The following is a 21,044-nucleotide window of genomic DNA, read 5'->3' as shown; positions in this document are numbered from 1 at the left end:
CTTAATGCACAAATTAAGTTGTTTGAATAGTATTTTTTAAATATAAACATTTATTATCATTTTAAAAAATTTATTTTTAAATTACCATTTTCTTTATTTATCCATGCCAATGCTAAAAAAAGGGAAAGAGAAAATAATTTGGAATATTTACCATACATTATTTCCTTCCCTTTTTTCTCTAAATATGTAATATATGCATATAGATATATGCAAATTGATTGTGTATGGATAAATAATGAAATTCGTTGTGATAAATATTTTTTTCCTTATAGTGTTTTTTTTTTTTTTTAAAAAATATGATTTTTTGAATGTTTCAAAGAAACATACTTATAATTTTCTTAACGGAAATATTATTAGAAAAAAGGAAAAATATAATTCTAAAAATTTAAAATGTAAAGTAGAAGGTATTGAATATAAAGTTCAGAATGTAGACAATTCAATCGAATTTTATAATAATGTGTTGGGGTTTCAAGTAGCAGAAAAGGGAGATAATTATGCTAAGCTTATTTTAGCAAATAACGAAGCATACATTAAGTTGATAAAAAATGAGGAGGATAATTTTATTATAGGAGAAGTGAGAACAAGCATTAGTGTGTATATATGTGTATATATATATTTATTTATATATGCATTTATTTATATATGCATTTATTTATATATGCATTTATTTTTTTTTGATTTTGTTTTAGCATTCATTCCTAGGGTTAGGAGTACATTTGAAAGAATTCGATTTAAAAAAGGTCAATAAGTACAAAGGGCATATTGAGGATGAATTGGATAAAAGGCCAATAACTGCTTGCATATTACCAGACGAAGATGTAAAAAAAAAAAAAAAAAAAAATATATATATATAGTCTATTCTGTTTTCAAATTGTGAAAGTGAAAAATGATTAACATTATAAAATTTTTGATATTGAAATAAATAATTTAAATACTTTTACAGGCACAAGTGCGAAGATTTTGGACAAATTGTTTTATAACGGATCCTGATGGATATGGTATAGAAGTGGTAGTGGAGGAAAAAGAGGTTCCGAAATTGAATAGGGTTAGGAAAAATAAAAAAATAATAAGAACAGTTTACTGTTTTGTTTTAATATGATCTGTTATTTTTTTTGTAATTCATAATTTATACATCCTCAATAAAATTTTTTAGATCCGACTTTATACAACATCGACGAAAGATTCTCAGAAGTTTTATTCTGACATTTTAGGAATGGACGTAAATATATAAAATGAATAAAATGAATAATTGAACGAATTGAACGAATTGAAGAGTGTTATCTAATTTTTCAACATGATATTTATTAAATAAATATATATTTATATACACAAATGTGTATTGTTATAAGTATAATAATTATGAATTATTTTATTAATTTTAATTTTATATATTTTAGTTAGTGAAAATCCAAAGTCATTTAGAAGAAATTTCATATCCCTGGAATATTTATGGTGGTATGAGTTATTATTTTTCGAATAAAAATAATTCAACTATACTTCAACTAGCTTATGCATATGATGAAAACAAAGTAAGAAAAGATACATTTTTTATTTTTCTGTTCATATTTTACACATGTTTTGAAATAAGGAAAATTTATGAAAAATATTATTTTTTGTTTATTGATTTTTATATATTATATTCTTGCATATTTCATCACAGCTGCACATGGGGAATTCCTTAGGAAATTTAATTTTGAGTTTCCAAGATTTAAATATACTTGAAAAAAGACTAAAAGAAAACGATATAAAAATTATTAAATCGAATGGGGAGATTATAGTGAAAGATTTGGATGGGTACAACATTTGTTTGAAGCATATTACATAGTTCAAAAAGGGGATAACATAATAAAAGTATTTATAATAATAATTTTTTTTTTTTTTTTTGAAATAGCTATATGCTAAAAAAATATGACTTGTTCATGCAAAAATGTCGTTATATGGATAATTATTATGCACATTCCTGAGGGTGTGTAAATATATTTTTGTGTTATTAAAACGTTATAATAAAGAATAAATATAGTTTAGTCTCATATAAATTGAAATAGTTTCAATGGATGTTTAAATATAAGTAAAAGATTAATGTGACATATATAAATGGTAATAATAAACAAATGTTTGTATAAATAATTAGCATTTATGTTACATGTATATTTTTTTTATTTTAAACGATTTGAATATTAGAATAAATTAAAGTCGATTTTAGTTTAGTTTATTTTAAATGTTATAAGATATTTTATACATGCACACATATTTATCTATATATTCTTAAAAAAAAGGTATGAACAAATCGATAAATTTTGATATGTAAATAAAATAAATTACATATAAAATAAAAATGTATATTAAAAAAAAAAAACGAATAATTTGAACTATTTATTAATAGTTGTGGGATTATTATTTCGTTTTTTTGTTATTTACGTCATTTATTTTATTCGCATTAATTTTGTTATTTATTTTAATAAACTCATTTGAAAATAGTGTGAGTTTTTTTTTGTCCTCAACACTGTGTTGGAGGAATGCAACTATTTCTTCTGCTTTCTATGTGAAATAAAAAATAAAAATAAAAAAAAATAAAAAAATGTGAAGGAATATATATGTTTCTTATATTTTAAGAGAAAGCCAAATGAATGAATGTGAAATATGTAGTACATTGTGATATGAACAAATGTGTGTGCATTACTTTGAAATTTTTCAAAAAGTTTAATAAGGACTCATCAAGTGGCAATTTGCATAAATTCGTTAATTGCTTCAGATCTGGAAAAGAAGCGAAAGGCAAAAAATGAAAAAGTAAAAAATGAAAAAATACAAATTGGAGAGCGAAAGGGAAATGTCTTATTTGAAATTGCATGGCACGGTAATAATTAAACGATAAGCAATTATTTTTTTTTTTTTTTTTTTTTTTTTTTTTTTTTAATTCGAGGCAATGCCACGGAATGTAGACATACCAGCTATTTCCTTTTGTTCTGCGTTGTTTGACTTTTTTTTATTATTAGAACCTGCGATAAAAAATTAGAAAATAAAATGAGTCGTATTTATATATGCATATACAATGTATTAAATGTGTATGCTTAAATTATTTATATTTTCGTTTTATATTTTTTGCGATTCTCACTTTTATTTCCCTTTGGAGAAATAATTGGGGGGAATTTTGTCTCATCATTCGTTTCGTTTTTGTTAGCTTCGGTTTTGTTTTTTCCCTTTTTGCTATTGCTATTATTATTATTGTTATTACTACTATTGCTATTATTGTTATTATTATTTTGAGTGGAATTTTTTGGTTGCTTTGTTTTATTTTGTTTGGATGAAATACCTTGAGTTAAATTTGGAAATTCTTGGTTATCTGTATTTTTTTTATTTTTTGGAATATTATTAACATCCCATCCAAGTTTTTTATTATTTTTATTATTATTTCCATTTTCTTGTTTTTTTTTTGAATTTTCAATTTTAATTTGCATATTTATTTTTGTTTCTTCCCCTTTCATAATATCTACAAGTTTTTCAATTTTCCTTTCCCCAGTTGTACTCCATTTCATTTTTTCGGTTTTTTTTTTATCATCACCTTTTTTATCATCACCCTTTGCATCTTCACCCTTTTTATCTTCACCTTTTTTATCTTCACTCTTTTTATCACCAATATCCTCACCCTTATCCGATTTATTTTCATTTTTTTTATTCACTTTATTTTTTGTTGTTTTTTCAGTTTTTTTGTTTGTACTCGATATTATTGCACTATTTTGATTTGCCACATTTTTCTGATTTTTATTTTTGGCTTGAACGTTTCGTTTTTCTATGTTCGTAGATGTATCGAGATTAGATGCAGAATTTTTAATATAATTTAGCGTATTATTATCACCGCTATTTTTAGCACTTTTATTATCTAAAATTTTTTGATTATTTGTATTTTCTATTATTGTTTCGTTTCTTTTTTTTTGATCCACATCTAATTGGTCAGAAAATTTAGTGTTATTGGTTTTGAGGGTATTAGATTGTTCGTTTTCTAATTTTTTAGACATTTTTTTATATTTAACATTTGAGAAATCGTTAGAATTATCATAATGGTTAGGGGTCGAAGTCGGTTCATTATTATTGTTTTGCTCAAATGCAAGAGAATTGTCGGTGTCACCATTTTTACCAACACTTTTACCAACACTTTTACCAACACTTTTACCATCACTTTTACCATCACTTTTACCATCACTTTTACCAACACTTTTACCATCACTTTTACCAACACTTTTACCATCACTTTTATTCTTATTTCTATTTTTATCTTTTTTATCTTTTTTTTCTTCTTTTTCTTCTTTTTCTTCCTTTTCTTCCTTTTCTTCCTTTTCTTCCTTTTCTATCAAATTATTTACCTCTTGAAGCTGCTTTTTAACTTCTTCAATTAGTTGTGGGTTCTTTTCTTGTAATAGCAATGATTCTATTTCTGTTTTTTGTTTGATAAGAAATTGTTTATATTGTTTATTCGAATAATTTTCTACGGGTTCATTATCTTGTTCATTTATAAAACCTTGCTCACTTTGCATACGATTCTGTATGTTACCATTTTCTGTAACAATATTATTCTCTTTAATATGCAAATTATATGAACTATTTTGACTATTATTATCATTTTGAAATAAATTATCTTTTAAATAAATAAAAGGAATAACAAAAGGCATAGAACCTTTAGGAAATAGATCATTAAAATTAAACCATTGCATATTTTGACTAAACCTTACTGGTAAATCATGTGGAAAATAATTTGAATGCCACCAAAAAAACATAAGTTCAGATGAAAATGGTCCTTGTATATTTCCTGACAAATCTTTATATTGCCATACATCTCCTTTTATTTTGTTAAATTTGTTTATTATTTCTATGTATCTTGAGATATCAACATTGTTATTTAAACTCGGTTTTGAATCGCTTGGAATTTGATTCGTTTCATTAGTATGTTTTTCAGAATCTGGTTGTTCATTTGGTAATAGAATAGAATCCTCTATTTTATCTTTAGATGTGTAATGGGTTCTAATATAATTAATTTGAGCATTTGTCATTTGATTATGAAGACTAGAATTATTATCTTTACTTCTATTAGTATTTTCAAAAGGTGTAGAATCAGAACCCATTTCTTCTTTGTTAATTGTGATTCGATTCTTCGAATTATTGATATCATTTTGATTAGAACATTGAATAGTTGCATCTACATTTGTGTTGTTTATATCTGATATATTTTTAGATGCATCTTTATTTTTTTTATTACTAGAAATGCCGATAAAATTTAACCATTTATTTATATTTAAAGATTTTTTTTTATTATTATTATTTTCTACATCTGCTTGTATATTATTATTTTCAACACATTTTGAAGGTATAGATGTAGAATTGTTAGAATTTATCAAATTAAATTGAGATTCTTTTGTTTCAAAATCATTTATATTTATTTTATTATCTATATAGGATAATTTATTTGTAGTATTTTCATTTATATTATTAACATAAAGAGGATTATTGTTAAGATGTTTTAAATTGTTTTGAATCTGCATTTGGTTATCATTTATTTGTTTTTCTGAACTAGCCAAATTAAAATTTTCTAACATCAATTGAGTAATTAATTCTCTTTTTTTATTTTCAGTTAAATTATTAAATGCTTTTTCATCTATATTAAATATTTGCATAATTTTTTTAAAAATAAAAATGTTATTATTTTTGTTTGATTGATTCATAGATGGTTTATCAAAATTATCTGTATATATATTATCATCTATAAACATTTTATTTTCTCTATTTTTAACATTATCATATATTATTTTTGAATCCGGAATAGTGTTAATATTATTATGTATTTGTATATTTTGTGCATTTTGTTTTATATTAAAATTTGATAAGTTAGATGTAGATACATTATTTTTCATTGAGGAAATGTTTGTATTATTATATATTTCATTTATTTCATTGTTTCTAGAAAAGGGATAAGAATATTTATCATGAATATTTTGTGATAGATGTATGTTAGATAGATGTGATGATGATATACCATTTGAATGATTGTTATTAAATTTTTGTTCAGAATTATTATTTTTATTTTTTATTTTTTGCAATATACTTTCGTGTGGTATATCTGTAGTAGTATTTGAGGTCCTAAATTTTGTAAAATTAAAATTTGGATTGTTAGTTTGAGAATTTATTATTGTAGATACATCTATGTGAGATTTGTTAGGAAGATGGGTTCTAATATTATTTAAAGAATCATTTGAATCAAAATGTAAATGATTATTATTATCATTAGAATGAATGTTAGTAGATGTAGATTTATCCATAAAATTTGTTTTTTCAATATATTTTTTTATATCATATTTATTTTCAAAATTCGGATATTCCAATGATTGATAATAAGGGTGTGGCATATTTCCATAACTTCGATTTTGAATATGGGAATTTTTTAAATCCTTATGATATCCCTGTAAATTATTTTTATTAGTATTATTATATAATTTATTTAGAATATATTCCTTTTTTTCACTAAAATTATTATATCTATTTAAATTGTGAAAATTGACAGTATTGCTAATATTACTGATATTATTTTTATCATTAATAAACATCTTATTAACATTACTGTCAGATAATAAATAATTTAAATTTTTTTTATTATCAAACAATTTATGAATGTTATTTATTTTGTTATCATTACTTGTTTCCCTAGGATTTAAATTTTCCAAGGAATTTTTTATTTTCATGTTTTGATTATTATTATTATCATCATCTGTTTTATTTATTTTCTCGGTTTCGTTAGATGTTTTATCCTTTTCATTTTTTCCTTTTTTTTTTCCTTTTTTTTTTTTTTCAATATTTGTAAGTAGCTGATTATTATTTGTGGATGCTTCTTCTTTTTTGTTTTTATTTACATCTATGTTATTTGACATTTCATCATTTGTTTTTATATTTTCATTCTGTTTTAATTGATTAGGAATCTTTTTTAAAATTTCAGAATTATTTAATTCATTTTGAGAATAATTATTAATTCCAACACTTCCTCCTATTAGCCCAATAGAACCTCCTTTATTACTACTCAAATCAAATTGTTCATTTATTTTATACCATATTAAATCATCAGTAAGCTTTTTATTTTTTTCTATATTTTTTTTTCTAATATTACTCCAATCATCTTCTATAACATTTTTAGAATTTTTTTTTTCAACATTTTTTAAGTGTTTATTATTAACAAAATAGGAATTATTATTTGAAAAATTATTATTTTGCAATTTTCCAGAATCAAATAAATTTTGTTGTGCAATTGAATTATTTTTTCCACTTTTTCTATTATCATTATTTATATTTTCTACATCTTGAATATTTTTTCCTAAATTTTTATTATTATTATTGCTATTGCTATTGCTATTGCTATTGTTATTGCTATTGTTATATTCTCCTTTTCTTTCTTTATTGGTGGTTCTATTTTGCATCTGGTTAGAATCGGTTCCTACTTTTGCATTTACATTTCCGTTTGTATAATAAAAGTTGTTATTATTTCCATACATTCCATTTGTGGTTCCATTACCCCATTCATTTGGTCGTTGAGCATGAATCTGATTATGTTGATATTTATTATTTGAATCTATCGTCTTTTTATTAATATACATGTTTAATTTTGTGGGATCATTATTTTTGTTGGTAATATTAGGAGATAAATATTCATATCCATTTTTTATTTTATTATCATCATGGATAATAGAATCATTACTAACTGTATTCATATTATTTCCAAACATTTTATATTTTTTATATTTTGATTCTTCATTCGTTAAATTCATATAATCTACTTCTGTGTTATAATTTTGAGATATATAACCATCTAAATTATTATATCCATTTTTATTTAAAATATGTTGATTTTTGTTATTACCATATTTTGTTCCTGGGTTTTGATATATTTGTTTCTTTTTATTATATTTATCTGTCAAATTGTTAATAATTCGATTATTTGAATCAGTTCCTAAATTTTGGACACTACTTAATGTGTTTCCAATGTTGTTTCCAATGTTGTTGCTATTACTATTTTCAGTGTGTGGTAAATTATTGCCAAGATCGAAATCGTTACACATATCTTCTCTCTTATTATTATTTATATTTCTATCTTTAATATTGTTATGTTTTTTAGCATACATAGAAGTGTCGTTCATCTGGCAATTTTCCTCCGCCCCGTTATTGTAGCTTTTATTTGAATTTTTTAAGTCGGTTTTGGAAATGTTGCCATTAGTGCTGGTATTGTCATTGCCATTGCCACTGCCACTGTTATTGACATTGTTATTATTTCCAATTTGTGAATCAGAGTTTATTTTTCCGAATCGCCAAGATACGGGTCCAGCCCCTATTCCTCTTTCATTTTTTCGCCAAATGATTTTTTTATTATTATTTCCTAAATGATTAGAATTTGTGGTATTATTATTGTACGTATTTTCATTATTTAAATTATTTTTTTTAAAAAACGTATTTTTATTATTATCTAAATTTTCATATATGGTCATGTTATTTGTAACATGGTCATTATTATTGAATTGTTGGTTCATAGGAGGTATATTTGCTTCAACATATTTTAAATCATTATTTTTAATAAATTTTTGATTTTTTAATAAATTGTTATTTCTTTTATTAACATTATTTAAAGTGTTATTTGAATTAAATGATTCATTTATTTGACTTCTGGTTATAAAATTGTCTCTATTATAAAAATCATTTTTATTTTTATATCGATCAAATTTATCAAGCCCTTCTTTTTCTATTTCATTATTATTTATTAGTTCATTATTATCACCATATTCTATCATCTCTTTTTTATTTTCGTCTACATCTTCTATTTTAAATGAAGTACTACATAATGGTATATTATGATCTTTTCCTAGATCTTTTCCATTTATTATAAGTTCTATATAAGCATATAATAATTCGTATTTTGTATATACTAATACATTTTCATCTTTTTTCAAATCATCTGTTATAGTATAGTCAGGAACGTTTTCTATAATTTCATTATTCTCCATTTTAATTAGACTCTTATTAATAATAAATTACGGTAAATATGTGCATATATATATGTATATTTTTTTTTTTTTTTTTTTTTTTTTTTTTTCAAAATATATGACTGCTATTTAGGTTTATTATTAATTTGTATCAAACTTGGGTAAAATATGTTTCTTCTCAATTTTTTTCAGATATATATTTTTTTATGAGCCACAAAAATATCTATGCTTATTTAAAAATATATATAAACAAATTATGTAACATTCATATGAATAAATGTCATAACAAACTTGTTTAAAGTGGATATAATATCATATATACATGTGTATGTTATAGGCATTAATGGATATATACAATGCAATACATATATTTAACAGCTTGTATAATTTAATCAATATGTTAATAAAAATAAATATATGTATAGTGTAAAGTAAATTTTGTATATCTCTTTTATGGTATCAATTATTAAAAATGTTGATTTTTTGTTTTAATTTTAGGGCGAGAATTATGAAGGATGTATGCCTTTGTGTTTATTAAAAATGTAGCAATGTAGGAGTAGCGATAATAAAAATTGACTAATTACCGTTTTCTGTATAATTCGTTATTTCCATATAATTATATATGCATGTAAAACTTTAGTTTTTTTTCTTTAAAGCTTGTGTTTTTTTTTATTTTTAAACATATATATATATATAAATATATTTAATTATAAAAAAAACAACTTCCTTTAAAGGCCCCTTTAAAAGGTATTTCAAAAGTCATTTTTTTAAATTTATAATAATGTATAAATAAATATTATTTTAATTTAGTGGAGAATATAAAAATAAAAAAAAATAAAAAAATATAAAAATTGCTGAAAATGCTGAAAATGCTGAAATTGCTGAAAATGCTGAAAATGCTGAAAATGCTGAAAATGCTGAAATTTGGTGAAAATTTTTAATAATCTATTTATTTGTAATAAAAATAGATTTATTTAACTGAAAAAAAAAACTTACTATTATTTATATATAAATAATATAATAATAATAAAAAATATAAATTATATATACAATTATAAAATGTAGGAAAATATTAATTTATATTTTATGTTATATTATTATAGTAGGTAAAGCCAATAAATAAATGAATGAATAAATAAATGAATGAATAAATAAATAAACGAATAAATAAATAAACGAATAAATAAACGAATAAATGAATGAATAAATTATAGCTTTAAAATATGCAAAATAATATTATTCTATATATATTTAAAATATATTATATTACACTAATTATTATTATTTTACATTTATTATAATGTCGTTTTAATATATTTAATAATATTTACAAAAAAAATAGCACTAAAATATATAATATATTTATAGATAGTGTTTTATTATATTATTTATATGTTTGGGCTTATATTTTTTTTACCCATATTTTATAATATATATATATATAATAATCCACACAATAAATTTATCCTTAAAAAATATTCAGGTATTTTTTATTCTTATAAAAATGTTTGCACATATATATGTAGAAAATATTATTGCATATTATCACTTAGTACATATAAATTATTTGACATTTCCAACAGGATATTTTTTCCTCAATTTTTAAGAATAAATAATTTAAGAATATATTATCTACAGTTTGAAATATAATAAGTATGTGCTTATAATCTTATTTTTATGGAATTATATTTTATTTCTTTATTTGAAAATATGTGAAAATTTTCAAACACCCCATTCCACTATTTATAATTTGACATAATATTAATTTTCTATATGTATATATATTATTTATTACACCTCAAATAATATCAGAGAAAATAAAAACAATACTAGTTTATATATATTATATATATTATATTATATATATTATATTATATATATTATATATATTATATTATTTATATTATATTATTTATATTTTTTTTTTTTTTTTTTTTAATTTTGGGTACCCATTTCCTTATTTCCATTTTGGCAAGTTTACTACTTTCTTATCATAATTAGCTTTGGAAAGTATGAAAGTACAATTTTGGAAAGTACAATTTTGGAAAGTATAATTTTGGAAAGTATAATTTTTACTTATTTTTATAATACTGTAAAAAATAATAATAGAAAATTCCATAAAAATGAAAAGCCAAATTTTTTGTAAAATATTTATTTTATATTATACCCAGTATTTATTGGGGCCACATTTCATAAGTACTTTCTATATGTGAATTGGTCAACCAGCAAAAAGTGGAATAAAAATAAAAAATAAAAATAAAAATAAAAAATAAAAATGTAAAAAATGTAAAATTATATATATATATATATATATATATATACATACACAACTAGTGAGCATATTTTAGCAAAATAATACAATTGCTAGTTTACATAAAATTATATTTGGGGACTTTATTGTAAAAATATTTTTGAAAAAAAAAAAAAAAAAATTATGATATATCTCAATTTGAGATTTAATAAAATTTGCACACAAAATAAAATTTAATATGAGCTTAAAAATATTTTTAATAATTTTCCAGATATAATATATTCGTTATTTTTATTTACACACATTTGATGGATATATAAAGAAAGGTATAATGTTATATGGATAAAAATTATATGATATAATATTGTTTTAATTCAATATGAATATATTTAAATATATTTATAAATATATTTTTTGTTAGTATTTACATATTTTAAAATTATATTATAAGACAATCTATAATATTTAAATGTTATTTATATCATATGCCTATGATAAAAAATACAAAAATATGCATTCATTTTATATCCATTTGAATATATACAACAAAATGTGTTGGAAAAGGTTATATCAAATAAAGTAAAATAAAATAATATATTTACAAAAAGGCACATAAATTTGATAACAATACAGTGTAAAGAATATATATATATATATATATATATATTATATTTTGGAACAAAAATAATATCTTCAAGTATACTATTATATAATAATATCATTTATTTCCGGATTAATACAACAAAAAATTGTTTACCCCGTTTATTTTACTCCGTTTATTTTACTCCTTATATTTTACTCCGTTTATTTGGCGTTCCTTTATATGTTATGGGCTTTAATTTTTTAAAAACGCCATTAATTCTTCTACTGATTTGAACTTTTTTTCTGTTAAGATATATTACATAAAATATTTAGAAAAAAAATAAGTGCAAAACAAAAATGCACACATCACAAAATAAAATTATAGAGAATGAAAAATTTACTGATATGAAATAAAGTTTTAAATAAAATCTTTATATATATATATATATATATATATATGCAACTTGTAGAATATACAAATTAGTTAACTATTAGACTACATGCTTAATGAAAGGATGAAAATAACGAGTAAAATCGTGATAATAGTTATTATTCATAAATTAAAAAATACTAAATGCACATTATTATTTTTTTTTTTTTTTTTCGAATATTTTTAACCTATATTCGAGGACATTTGATTAACGCTAACTCTTAGGTTTTCGTATTCTTCAATTTTACCTTTTACTATAATATATAAAATAAATATAAATTGTTCATTTTGTAAAAATTAATATGAACAAAGAATAAGCTTATTTAATAACCATTAAATATTACCATATATATCTTTATCCTCGGAATTTAAACCATTTATATATTTTCTTTCATTGTTTATTTTGTCTCCTAACAGCATTCTATAAAAAAAAAATAAAATAATGGAAATGTGTATATAGCCAAAAATAAATGAAGGGTTAAAAATAGTGAGTAAATGATAAATTATATAAAACATAATATATTTTACATTTTTTTTTTTTTTTCATTCTTAATGAATTAGAACAATAAGACATGTACATACCTATAAGATATGGTTTTGTTTTTTAGTGATATATAATATTTTGATATAGGTGTGTTGAAACCTTGTAGAAAATCTAATTTTCCTAGCAAATATAAATCTTTGAGGAATTTTTTTTTTTTTTCATTTTGGTCATTTATAAATATGTAAATAGGCTTGCTTATATTTTTTTCATTTAGAATATTATATAACATTCGAATATTATTTGCTTTTTTTTTTATTTTATTTATTAATTCATTTTGTAAAGTCTCTTTTGTGTTCCCTGTTTTCATATCTTTCAATAAGAGAATATTACCATTTTTATCAACATTGCTTAAACAGGAAAACATACCAGAGTTATTCAATAATTGAATGAGGATAAAAAATGAAATACACAACGATAATATATTCATATTTAACTAAATTTTATAAATAAAAATTTTTGTATTTTATTAGTAGTGCATAAACAGTTGACACAAATAAATATATATACGAATCTTTAATCTAGAGTAATATAAATTAAATAAAAATATGAAAAATATTGAAATTCATAAATCAGTAAATTTAATATTAAAGTAATGATATATATTGTTTGTTTTTCATGTATCGTTAGTAGTGTGTGTAGAATAATATACATGCACACACGTATTTCATAATGTGCATATATTTCTTTATATATGCATGTAAATATTAACATTTTCACCAAAAAAATTGCAACATTGTTTTTGCAACATTGTTTTTGCAACATTGTTTTTGTAGTGTTGCCTTTGCAATATTTTATAATACTGTCTTATACGCTATTGCTAGTTCAGGTATTCCGCTTATGTGCTTTATTGTGATCATTTTGAAAACCGTTGTCGTTTTTTAACTAAGAATGGCATAGCTTTTAAGCTCAAGAAAAAAATGTATACATATATATATACATATATATTTATTTATTTATGCATATTTTAAGATAAATTTATTCCATGTTAATAAAAATAGTTAAAAAAATATTGCTGTACATGTAAAATTAACAAAAAAAAAGAGAAATATATATATTTATGTATATTTTAAAATAAGTTTATTGCGAGCTAATAAAAGTCGATAAAAAATATTGCTGTTCATGCAAAATTTACAAAAAAAAGAAATAAAATAAGAGTAGAATTAAATAATAACAATAGGTTAAATAGTACAAAAGTTGTTATTATTAACTACTATTTTGTTTTTTTCGGATTTGTTAGTATTTCTACGAGCGGTGTGTCATTTAAATTTGATTTGATAAATAAGCTAGTTGGTTTCGATAAATAAGCTAGTTGACTTTGATAAATAAGCTAGTTGACTTTGATAAATAAGCTAGTTGACTTTGATAAATAGGCTAGTTGATTTCGATAAATAAGCTAGTTGATTTGAAAATGTGTGTAATGTTACTCCGTTACAATAATTGAGCCAAGATCGATAAAATATGTTTTTCCATTAAATTTGTTAAATATTTTAGCAAAGGGTAAATTATGAGCCCCCAACATAATAGCTAATAATTTAATACTAACTGACTTTCTCTGTTGAGGTTTAATAATACCAACCTCGATTATGGAATTAAATGATATAAGTGATGATTGTATTTGATTGTTAATATTATTATTTGTTTCTTGAATTTTAATAGTTAAATCTATATCTTCATATGAATTATTATAAAAATTAAAAATAGCTATTAATATAGATGAAAAATTAATTTCTTTAACAAATGAAACTTCTAAATCGAATAAATTTTGAGAAGGCATTTGTTCTTCTAAAAAATATTGTGACCATATATAATTATTTAATGAATTATCAATACACCATTTTAAAGATAATGAAACAATAGTTTTATCATTATTCATTCGGAGTGTTAAAATTTCATTTCCATTTTTATATTTTTGTATAACATCATTTGGTTGGGTATATTTATGGTGAATGTTATTTCTTTCATCTTCATTATAAGAAAAAAGAGTTGAATTAATCATATTTTTATTGTTATTTTCTTGTGAGTTTTTTTTTTTATTATATTGTTTATTGTCAACCTTTACATTATTTAATGTAATAATTTCTACAAAATTGATAATTGGAAAATAAAATGAATATGTATCTTCAGGGTTTAATGAAAATGGAAATATATTATTATCAATATTAATTGATCTTGAAAATAATTCAAAAATTTGTATTTTATGATTTTTTGTTATATTTTCAATTTCTACATATAAATAATGATTTACAATTTTACATTTTATATTTAATGGTTTAATAATTATAATAGGCTTATGTAAAATTATTTGTTTATAACTTTTGTTACTTTTATTTGAACTTTGCATAAATTCATCATATTTATGTAAAGATGTACAAATGTTATATAAATTAACATGTAATGGGAAATTTTTTTCTGTGTCTATATAATTATTTTCATGATCATTTTCTTCATCATCATTATTATCATTGGATTGGTTATAATTTTGATCATCATTATATTCTTTACTTTTATTATTATTATTATTATTATTTTTTTTTTTTTCTTGTAAAATTCCAGAGGTAAATGTAGAAGACCAATTTATATTATTTAATAATGGAGAAGGATAATTAAAAATATTTTTCAAATCATTTGCATTTTTTTCAGTTAAAAAATAATTATGTTTTTGTTTTTCTATAGTATTATTTTCGCTAACTTGGATTTTTAAATTTAATTTTTTGTTAATATATTTCTGAGAAATTGATAAGGGAAATTCTATAAGGTATATTATTCCTTCTATATCATAAAATGCATTATTAATAAAAAAACATATATTATTATTTTCTTCTTTTATTTGACATAATTCGATTGCGTTACTATCAATGTTGATAAATTGTATATCACCAGATTTGCTTTCTTTTATTTCTACATCATTAGTGTGTGAATTGGCAATTTCAATGGGGTCATTTTGCTCGCAATTTTTTCCGCAATTTTTTCCGCCATTTTGGTCGTCACATTTTCTTCTTTTAACTATCAGCCTCTTGGATACAACCTTAAATTCATCATCCAAAATATGTTCATGTAGTAGTTTGAATTTATGTGCCAAAGTTGAAATTTCCGAATTATTTTCATTAATAATAATATCTGGATGAATATTTAAATTTTTACAAGTGTCAATCCAGTTTTTTATATATTTTATATTATTACATGTTTTATCATTTTTTTGAATTATGACTCCTATATAAAGAAGTTCACCCAATGGCTCTTTGGATATTTCATCATTGGGTTTATTGTAAAATTCTTGGCACATATAATTAAAGGCATCTTCAATATTTTTGTGTTTACTATTATTCGATATTATTAGTTTTATATATGACTCATTCATATGTGAAATAACTTTTTTTTCACAACTTTTTATGTGTAGATTATATAGCTATATATATATCTTCGTTTAGATATATGTGCATGTCGATATATTCAATATATAATTTTTTGAGTTTAAATTTTTGCTATTTTTCAATTTGTATTTTTATTATTTTTTTTTGAAATTTTTGATATATATTATGCTGTTAAATTTTTTAACATATAAAATGCTCGATTCACATTTTTATACATATATTATTTATCTTTTATGATTTTAAATATGGGAAAAGTATATGTTTTTTATATTGTATATATGCTCGCTATTTCTTTTATCAGGTTTTCAAACATTTTTTATTTTACATAAATTTTCCTGCTTTCCATAGTAAGTATATTCCTTTTTAAAAAAGTGCCACAAAATTGATATGAGGCTAGTACGGATATTTAAAAAAATAGTGATTTAAAAAAATAGTGATTTAAAAAAAATAGCGATTTTAAAAAAATAGTGATTTAAAAAAAATAGCGATTTTAAAAAAATAGTGATAATTGTTTACATTCCTTTTTAGTTTAACTAATTAAAAAAATATATACAGGTATATGCAGATAGAGAGCATACCAAATTTGTAAAATAATTTTAAAAAAATGTTGAAATGGTGAAAAAGTTGAAAACGTTGAAAAAGTTGAAAATGTTGAAAATGTTGAAAAAATTATTAAAGGTAATACAAAAACATTTTTAAAGGTGTAACGATTTTTCTTTTTTGTTTAATTTAAAATTTTTCTTTTGGGACCCAATTGTTTTTTCATAACAATTAATGGCGTTTTTCTTGAAACATATGGTTTTAACTAAAAAAAAAAAAAAACGGACATAAAATGATATAGATAAATCGAATAAGGATATTTTTATAAAATTATTAAATGGCTATACATGAAAAAAAAAGTGATAACATAATGAGAGTATATAGATTGTTAGATTATGTAAAAAGTGTTGAACAAATTATATTTTTTTTTTTTTCTCATTACATTGCAATCGCTTAAATCTGGGACATGAAAATTTGGTACAAGCATTTTGTTAATTATAAAAAAACCTACACAATAGAAATAAATATATATATTTATATAAATAGTATACATCCCATTTTTGAATATAAAAATAAATGTAAAGATTTTTCATTTATCATTGTATGGACAATAAATTAATATTATTCTTCCCTTAAAATAAAATTTTTTATATTTTGTAAAAAAAAGGACATGAAAATTTTAATGACATATAAAATCATAATTTATAAAAAGGTGTGTATATGTTCATATCTGAACAACTCATAAATACTAATATATATTAGTAGTGGAATAAAATTAGATTTTTTATGATACCTTTTTTAGTATGCCTTCCTAATCCAATAGCTCCAAATCCTTTCTTAAAACCAGCAGGTGCATATTTGGCTATTAGTGGACCTTTTCCTTTACTCGGGCCCATTTTGGCTAGCATATAAATAGCTAGCTTAATCATTTTAAAAAAAAAAAAAAAAATATAGCTATTTTTATTTTCTCTCTTTTTTTTATAAATATTTTACACACATTAAATAAACTTGGTTAATACACCAAATGTGGATATAAAAATGTGGATATAAAAATGTGGATATAAAAATGTGGATATAAAAATGTGGATATAAAATGTGGATATAAAATGTGGATATAAAAGTGTGAATTTGTTTACTACATACACGAATGTATATTATGCATATGTATGTATAATTATGTGTGCATTTTGGGAAATAGCAAATTTTCACATTTTAATAATCTCAAATATAATGATGGAAGGCGATAAAAAAATATAAAAGTAGTTTTATATTTATTTGTAACATAGTTGAGGATATATTAAATCGCCATTTTAATTATAATGTTAAATCCTAATCGTTTTTTTTTTCTCTTAATATATAGCTTATATATTTTTATAAATAGTTTATATTATATATATTAATTGCGGTATATATTTTATGTATATTGAAAGGTATGGTATAAAAAAATATAGTGATAGTACCGAAATATGCAATCCTATAATTAATGCCAAAACAAACAAGCGTATAATTAATGCCGAAATAAATGGGTTGAAATTATAAAAGAGAAAAATTGTAAGAATAAAACATTTTCCATTTTATTGTAGAAAAAAAAAAAGGAAAGAAGGTATACAAAAGGATATAAAAATTTGTGTATAATAGCACAGGGATTATATTAATTTTTGGAAATTTGATTATAGTTTGTAATATGTGGTTATTATATCATGCCATACGATACCATATTATATTATATTTTTTTTTTTTTTTTTTTTTTTTTTTTTTTTTTTATGAACAAATGTACGCCTTTATTTAAAGTACAAAAATATTATAATAGGTTATATAATAATTATGAAAAATAAAATATATGTGGAAAATATGAAAATAATTTAAAGGATTTTTATATAGCATTTGGCATTGTAGTGAGCTTAGATTGTAAGCAATTTATAGTGTTGATAATAAGGAAGATATATATATATATATGTATATATATATGATGTTTTTTAAAAATTAAAATTTTTTAACATTTTTAGCACTTTTAAGTTGAAGTGTAAAAATAAATGCTTGGTGGGAAATGTTGATGATTACACACAATAAATATTGCATACATAAATATGTATACATAAATACTTATGTATTTGTATTTATTTAGTTTATACTATGACAATTAGTGATAATTCAATTATTTCATTTTATTTCATTTCATTTTATTTCATTTCATTTTATTTCATTTTATTTCATTTCATTTCATTTTATTTCATTTTATTTCATTTCATTTCATTTTATTTCATTTCATTTCATTTTATTTTATTTCATTTTTGGGTATCCTCGAGTGAAAAGATATTTTATCATCATTCTTAAATTGCTTGTTTGTTGTTAAATTATTTAGGACAATATTATTTATTTTTCGTTATTTTGTATAGTTAATTATTTTACGATTTTATAATTTTGGTACAAACTTGTTAATGTGTATATAAGCATCACCGTATTTTCAAGATATAAAATAATTGCAATTCGAATAAGATTGTCTTTAAAATATTGAATATATATAAAATACCTATTTATATTTGTCTTTAACTAAATTGTGAGAATACATATTTATAATATATATTTCATAAATAGCTTTCCTATAAATTTGTTCGGATAAAATTAATTTAGTTATTTCGTTAAAACTTTTCTTCTTAACATATAAATAGCATTTCTTTTAAATGCTTAAAAAATTATAAAACACTAAATGCTAGTATAAATATATAATATAATATTTTTTCTGTATTTGAATGCATTATGTGTGCAATAAAGTAAATATTTAAAAAAAAAAATTGTTAATACATAAATTTAATGTGTGCAAAAAAAAATACATAGTAGTATCGTATGTATATATATATTATATCTTACCAAATTATGCTTAGACATGTGAATGGATAAAAAAATATTAGTATAATTTATTCGGTGTTTTAATATGTGTAAAAAAAAAAAAAAAAAAAAAAAAATAATGAATAGATTATTGCTATTCTTTAGGTTTATTTATATATTAACAAAAGGTATCGTCTTTTTTTTTTTTTTTTTTTTTAATACACATATATATGGATTGCTTATTTATTTTGTGTATATATTTAGCTCTTTCATGTATTTTTTTTATGCATGCATATTTAATTTTTAGTATAGTTTATTAATTTTAATTTAGCTTTCGCTTTTCTATCGTGATCTTTTATATGAAATTTTCTTTTTTTTTTTTTGTTTGTTTTATTTTAGACATTGCTTTTTTGTAATTTTTCCGTATCGTATTATGTGTATAAATATTTTTCATGTATCCCGAATAATTTTGTGTGTTACATTATAAAATTAAAACATTTTTTTTGTTTTTTGTTTGATAGCAAAACTTGTTTTACCACAAAAAAGACACACAAAATTTCATTACACATTGTATTTTTTTTTTTTTTTTTTTGTCAATTTTCTCTAAATTTATATTGCTTAAAAGGTTTGTTCTATTCTTAGTATTCGTATTTTTTTTTGTGTCTAATAATTTATTTTAAATATATTTGATTTTAGTATTTTTTTTTTTTTTTTTCTTATCTTTTTGTTTTATATTTATGATAAAATGTTTAAAAGATGAACGAAATTGATTAGTTATACAGTTCATGTTATTTGACATTTATAAATTTGAAATGTGTATGAAAAATATTATATATATTAATGTATGTATTGTATAAATGTATTTATGTTTGTATAATGCATTTTTATTTATTTTCCATAGTTTATAAATTTGTGTATTTTGCGTATTTTGCGTATTTTTGTATATTTTGCGTACTTTTGCGTACTTTTGCGTATCCTTTTTTATTTGTTATTATTATTAATTATATATTTTTTTTCACTGATAATATATGAAAAAATATATATATACATTTGTGATACCATAGAATAACTTTGAATTTTTTTCATCAAAATTTGTGAAAATATTAATATTTTATTCATGATTAATAAATACCTTGTTAGCTTATGAAATAGCATGTGTGTATAATTTCCATTTGTGTATGGCATGATTTGATAGCACTTTTGCATGTTGATTATACATTTATTTTGTTATTTTGTTATTTTGTTATGCAGATAAACTTCAAGATGTTTTAGAAAAATATTGAGTTTTATACATTTAGATTAAATCAAGAGTTGTATATACATGTATAATTATATGAGAGATTTCAGATTGTTCATTTTGATGTGTATTTTTAAGTCGAATAAGATATATTAGTGTATTGGCTTATCGTTTATTATATATTTCTATTTCTATATCCTTATATTATTACTTTTTTTTCATTTTGGCAATATATTTTATAGTTAATAGTTGTAACAT

The 21,044-nt window shown here is 21.0% G+C and overlaps 5 protein-coding genes across 5 annotated transcripts; 1 reads left to right on the top strand and 4 right to left on the bottom strand.

The window, feature by feature from the left end:
• Positions 1–235: 235 nt before the first annotated feature.
• On the top strand, positions 236–1,825 carry PY17X_0105000 (glyoxalase I-like protein GILP, putative; the record flags this gene model as incomplete). Its single annotated transcript, XM_022957804.1, has 6 exons — positions 236–574; positions 690–818; positions 944–1,045; positions 1,154–1,219; positions 1,398–1,529; positions 1,661–1,825. The coding sequence occupies 6 exons, from the start codon at positions 236–238 to the stop codon at positions 1,823–1,825; spliced, it is 933 nt and encodes a 310-aa protein (XP_022811228.1).
• Positions 1,826–2,394: 569 nt separating this feature from the next.
• PY17X_0104900 (conserved Plasmodium protein, unknown function) lies at positions 2,395–9,026 on the bottom strand (the record flags this gene model as incomplete). The annotated part of the gene is made up of 4 exons (XM_022957803.1): positions 2,395–2,538; positions 2,681–2,754; positions 2,946–2,996; positions 3,113–9,026. 4 exons carry the CDS (start codon positions 9,024–9,026, stop codon positions 2,395–2,397), a joined length of 6,183 nt encoding a protein of 2,060 aa, XP_022811227.1.
• Positions 9,027–12,091: 3,065 nt separating this feature from the next.
• On the bottom strand, positions 12,092–13,239 carry PY17X_0104800 (conserved protein, unknown function; the record flags this gene model as incomplete). Its single annotated transcript, XM_022957802.1, has 4 exons — positions 12,092–12,141; positions 12,457–12,522; positions 12,613–12,689; positions 12,851–13,239. 4 exons carry the CDS (start codon positions 13,237–13,239, stop codon positions 12,092–12,094), a joined length of 582 nt encoding a protein of 193 aa, XP_022811226.1.
• Positions 13,240–14,232: 993 nt separating this feature from the next.
• Positions 14,233–16,170, bottom strand: PY17X_0104700 (conserved Plasmodium protein, unknown function; the record flags this gene model as incomplete). Its single annotated transcript, XM_720904.2, has 1 exon — positions 14,233–16,170. One exon carries the CDS (start codon positions 16,168–16,170, stop codon positions 14,233–14,235), a length of 1,938 nt encoding a protein of 645 aa, XP_725997.2.
• A 737-nt stretch (positions 16,171–16,907) lies between these two features.
• On the bottom strand, positions 16,908–17,652 carry PY17X_0104600 (mitochondrial ribosomal protein L41, putative; the record flags this gene model as incomplete). Its single annotated transcript, XM_720903.1, has 3 exons — positions 16,908–16,988; positions 17,166–17,230; positions 17,517–17,652. 3 exons carry the CDS (start codon positions 17,650–17,652, stop codon positions 16,908–16,910), a joined length of 282 nt encoding a protein of 93 aa, XP_725996.1.
• Between the last annotated feature and the right edge of the window lie 3,392 nt (positions 17,653–21,044).

Source organism: Plasmodium yoelii, assembly GCF_900002385.2.
Source record: "Plasmodium yoelii strain 17X genome assembly, chromosome: 1".
Taxonomy (NCBI): Eukaryota; Apicomplexa; class Aconoidasida; order Haemosporida; family Plasmodiidae; genus Plasmodium; species Plasmodium yoelii.
The sequence above is the reverse complement of the archived record's forward strand: the minus strand, read 5'-3'. Positions and strand labels throughout refer to the sequence as shown.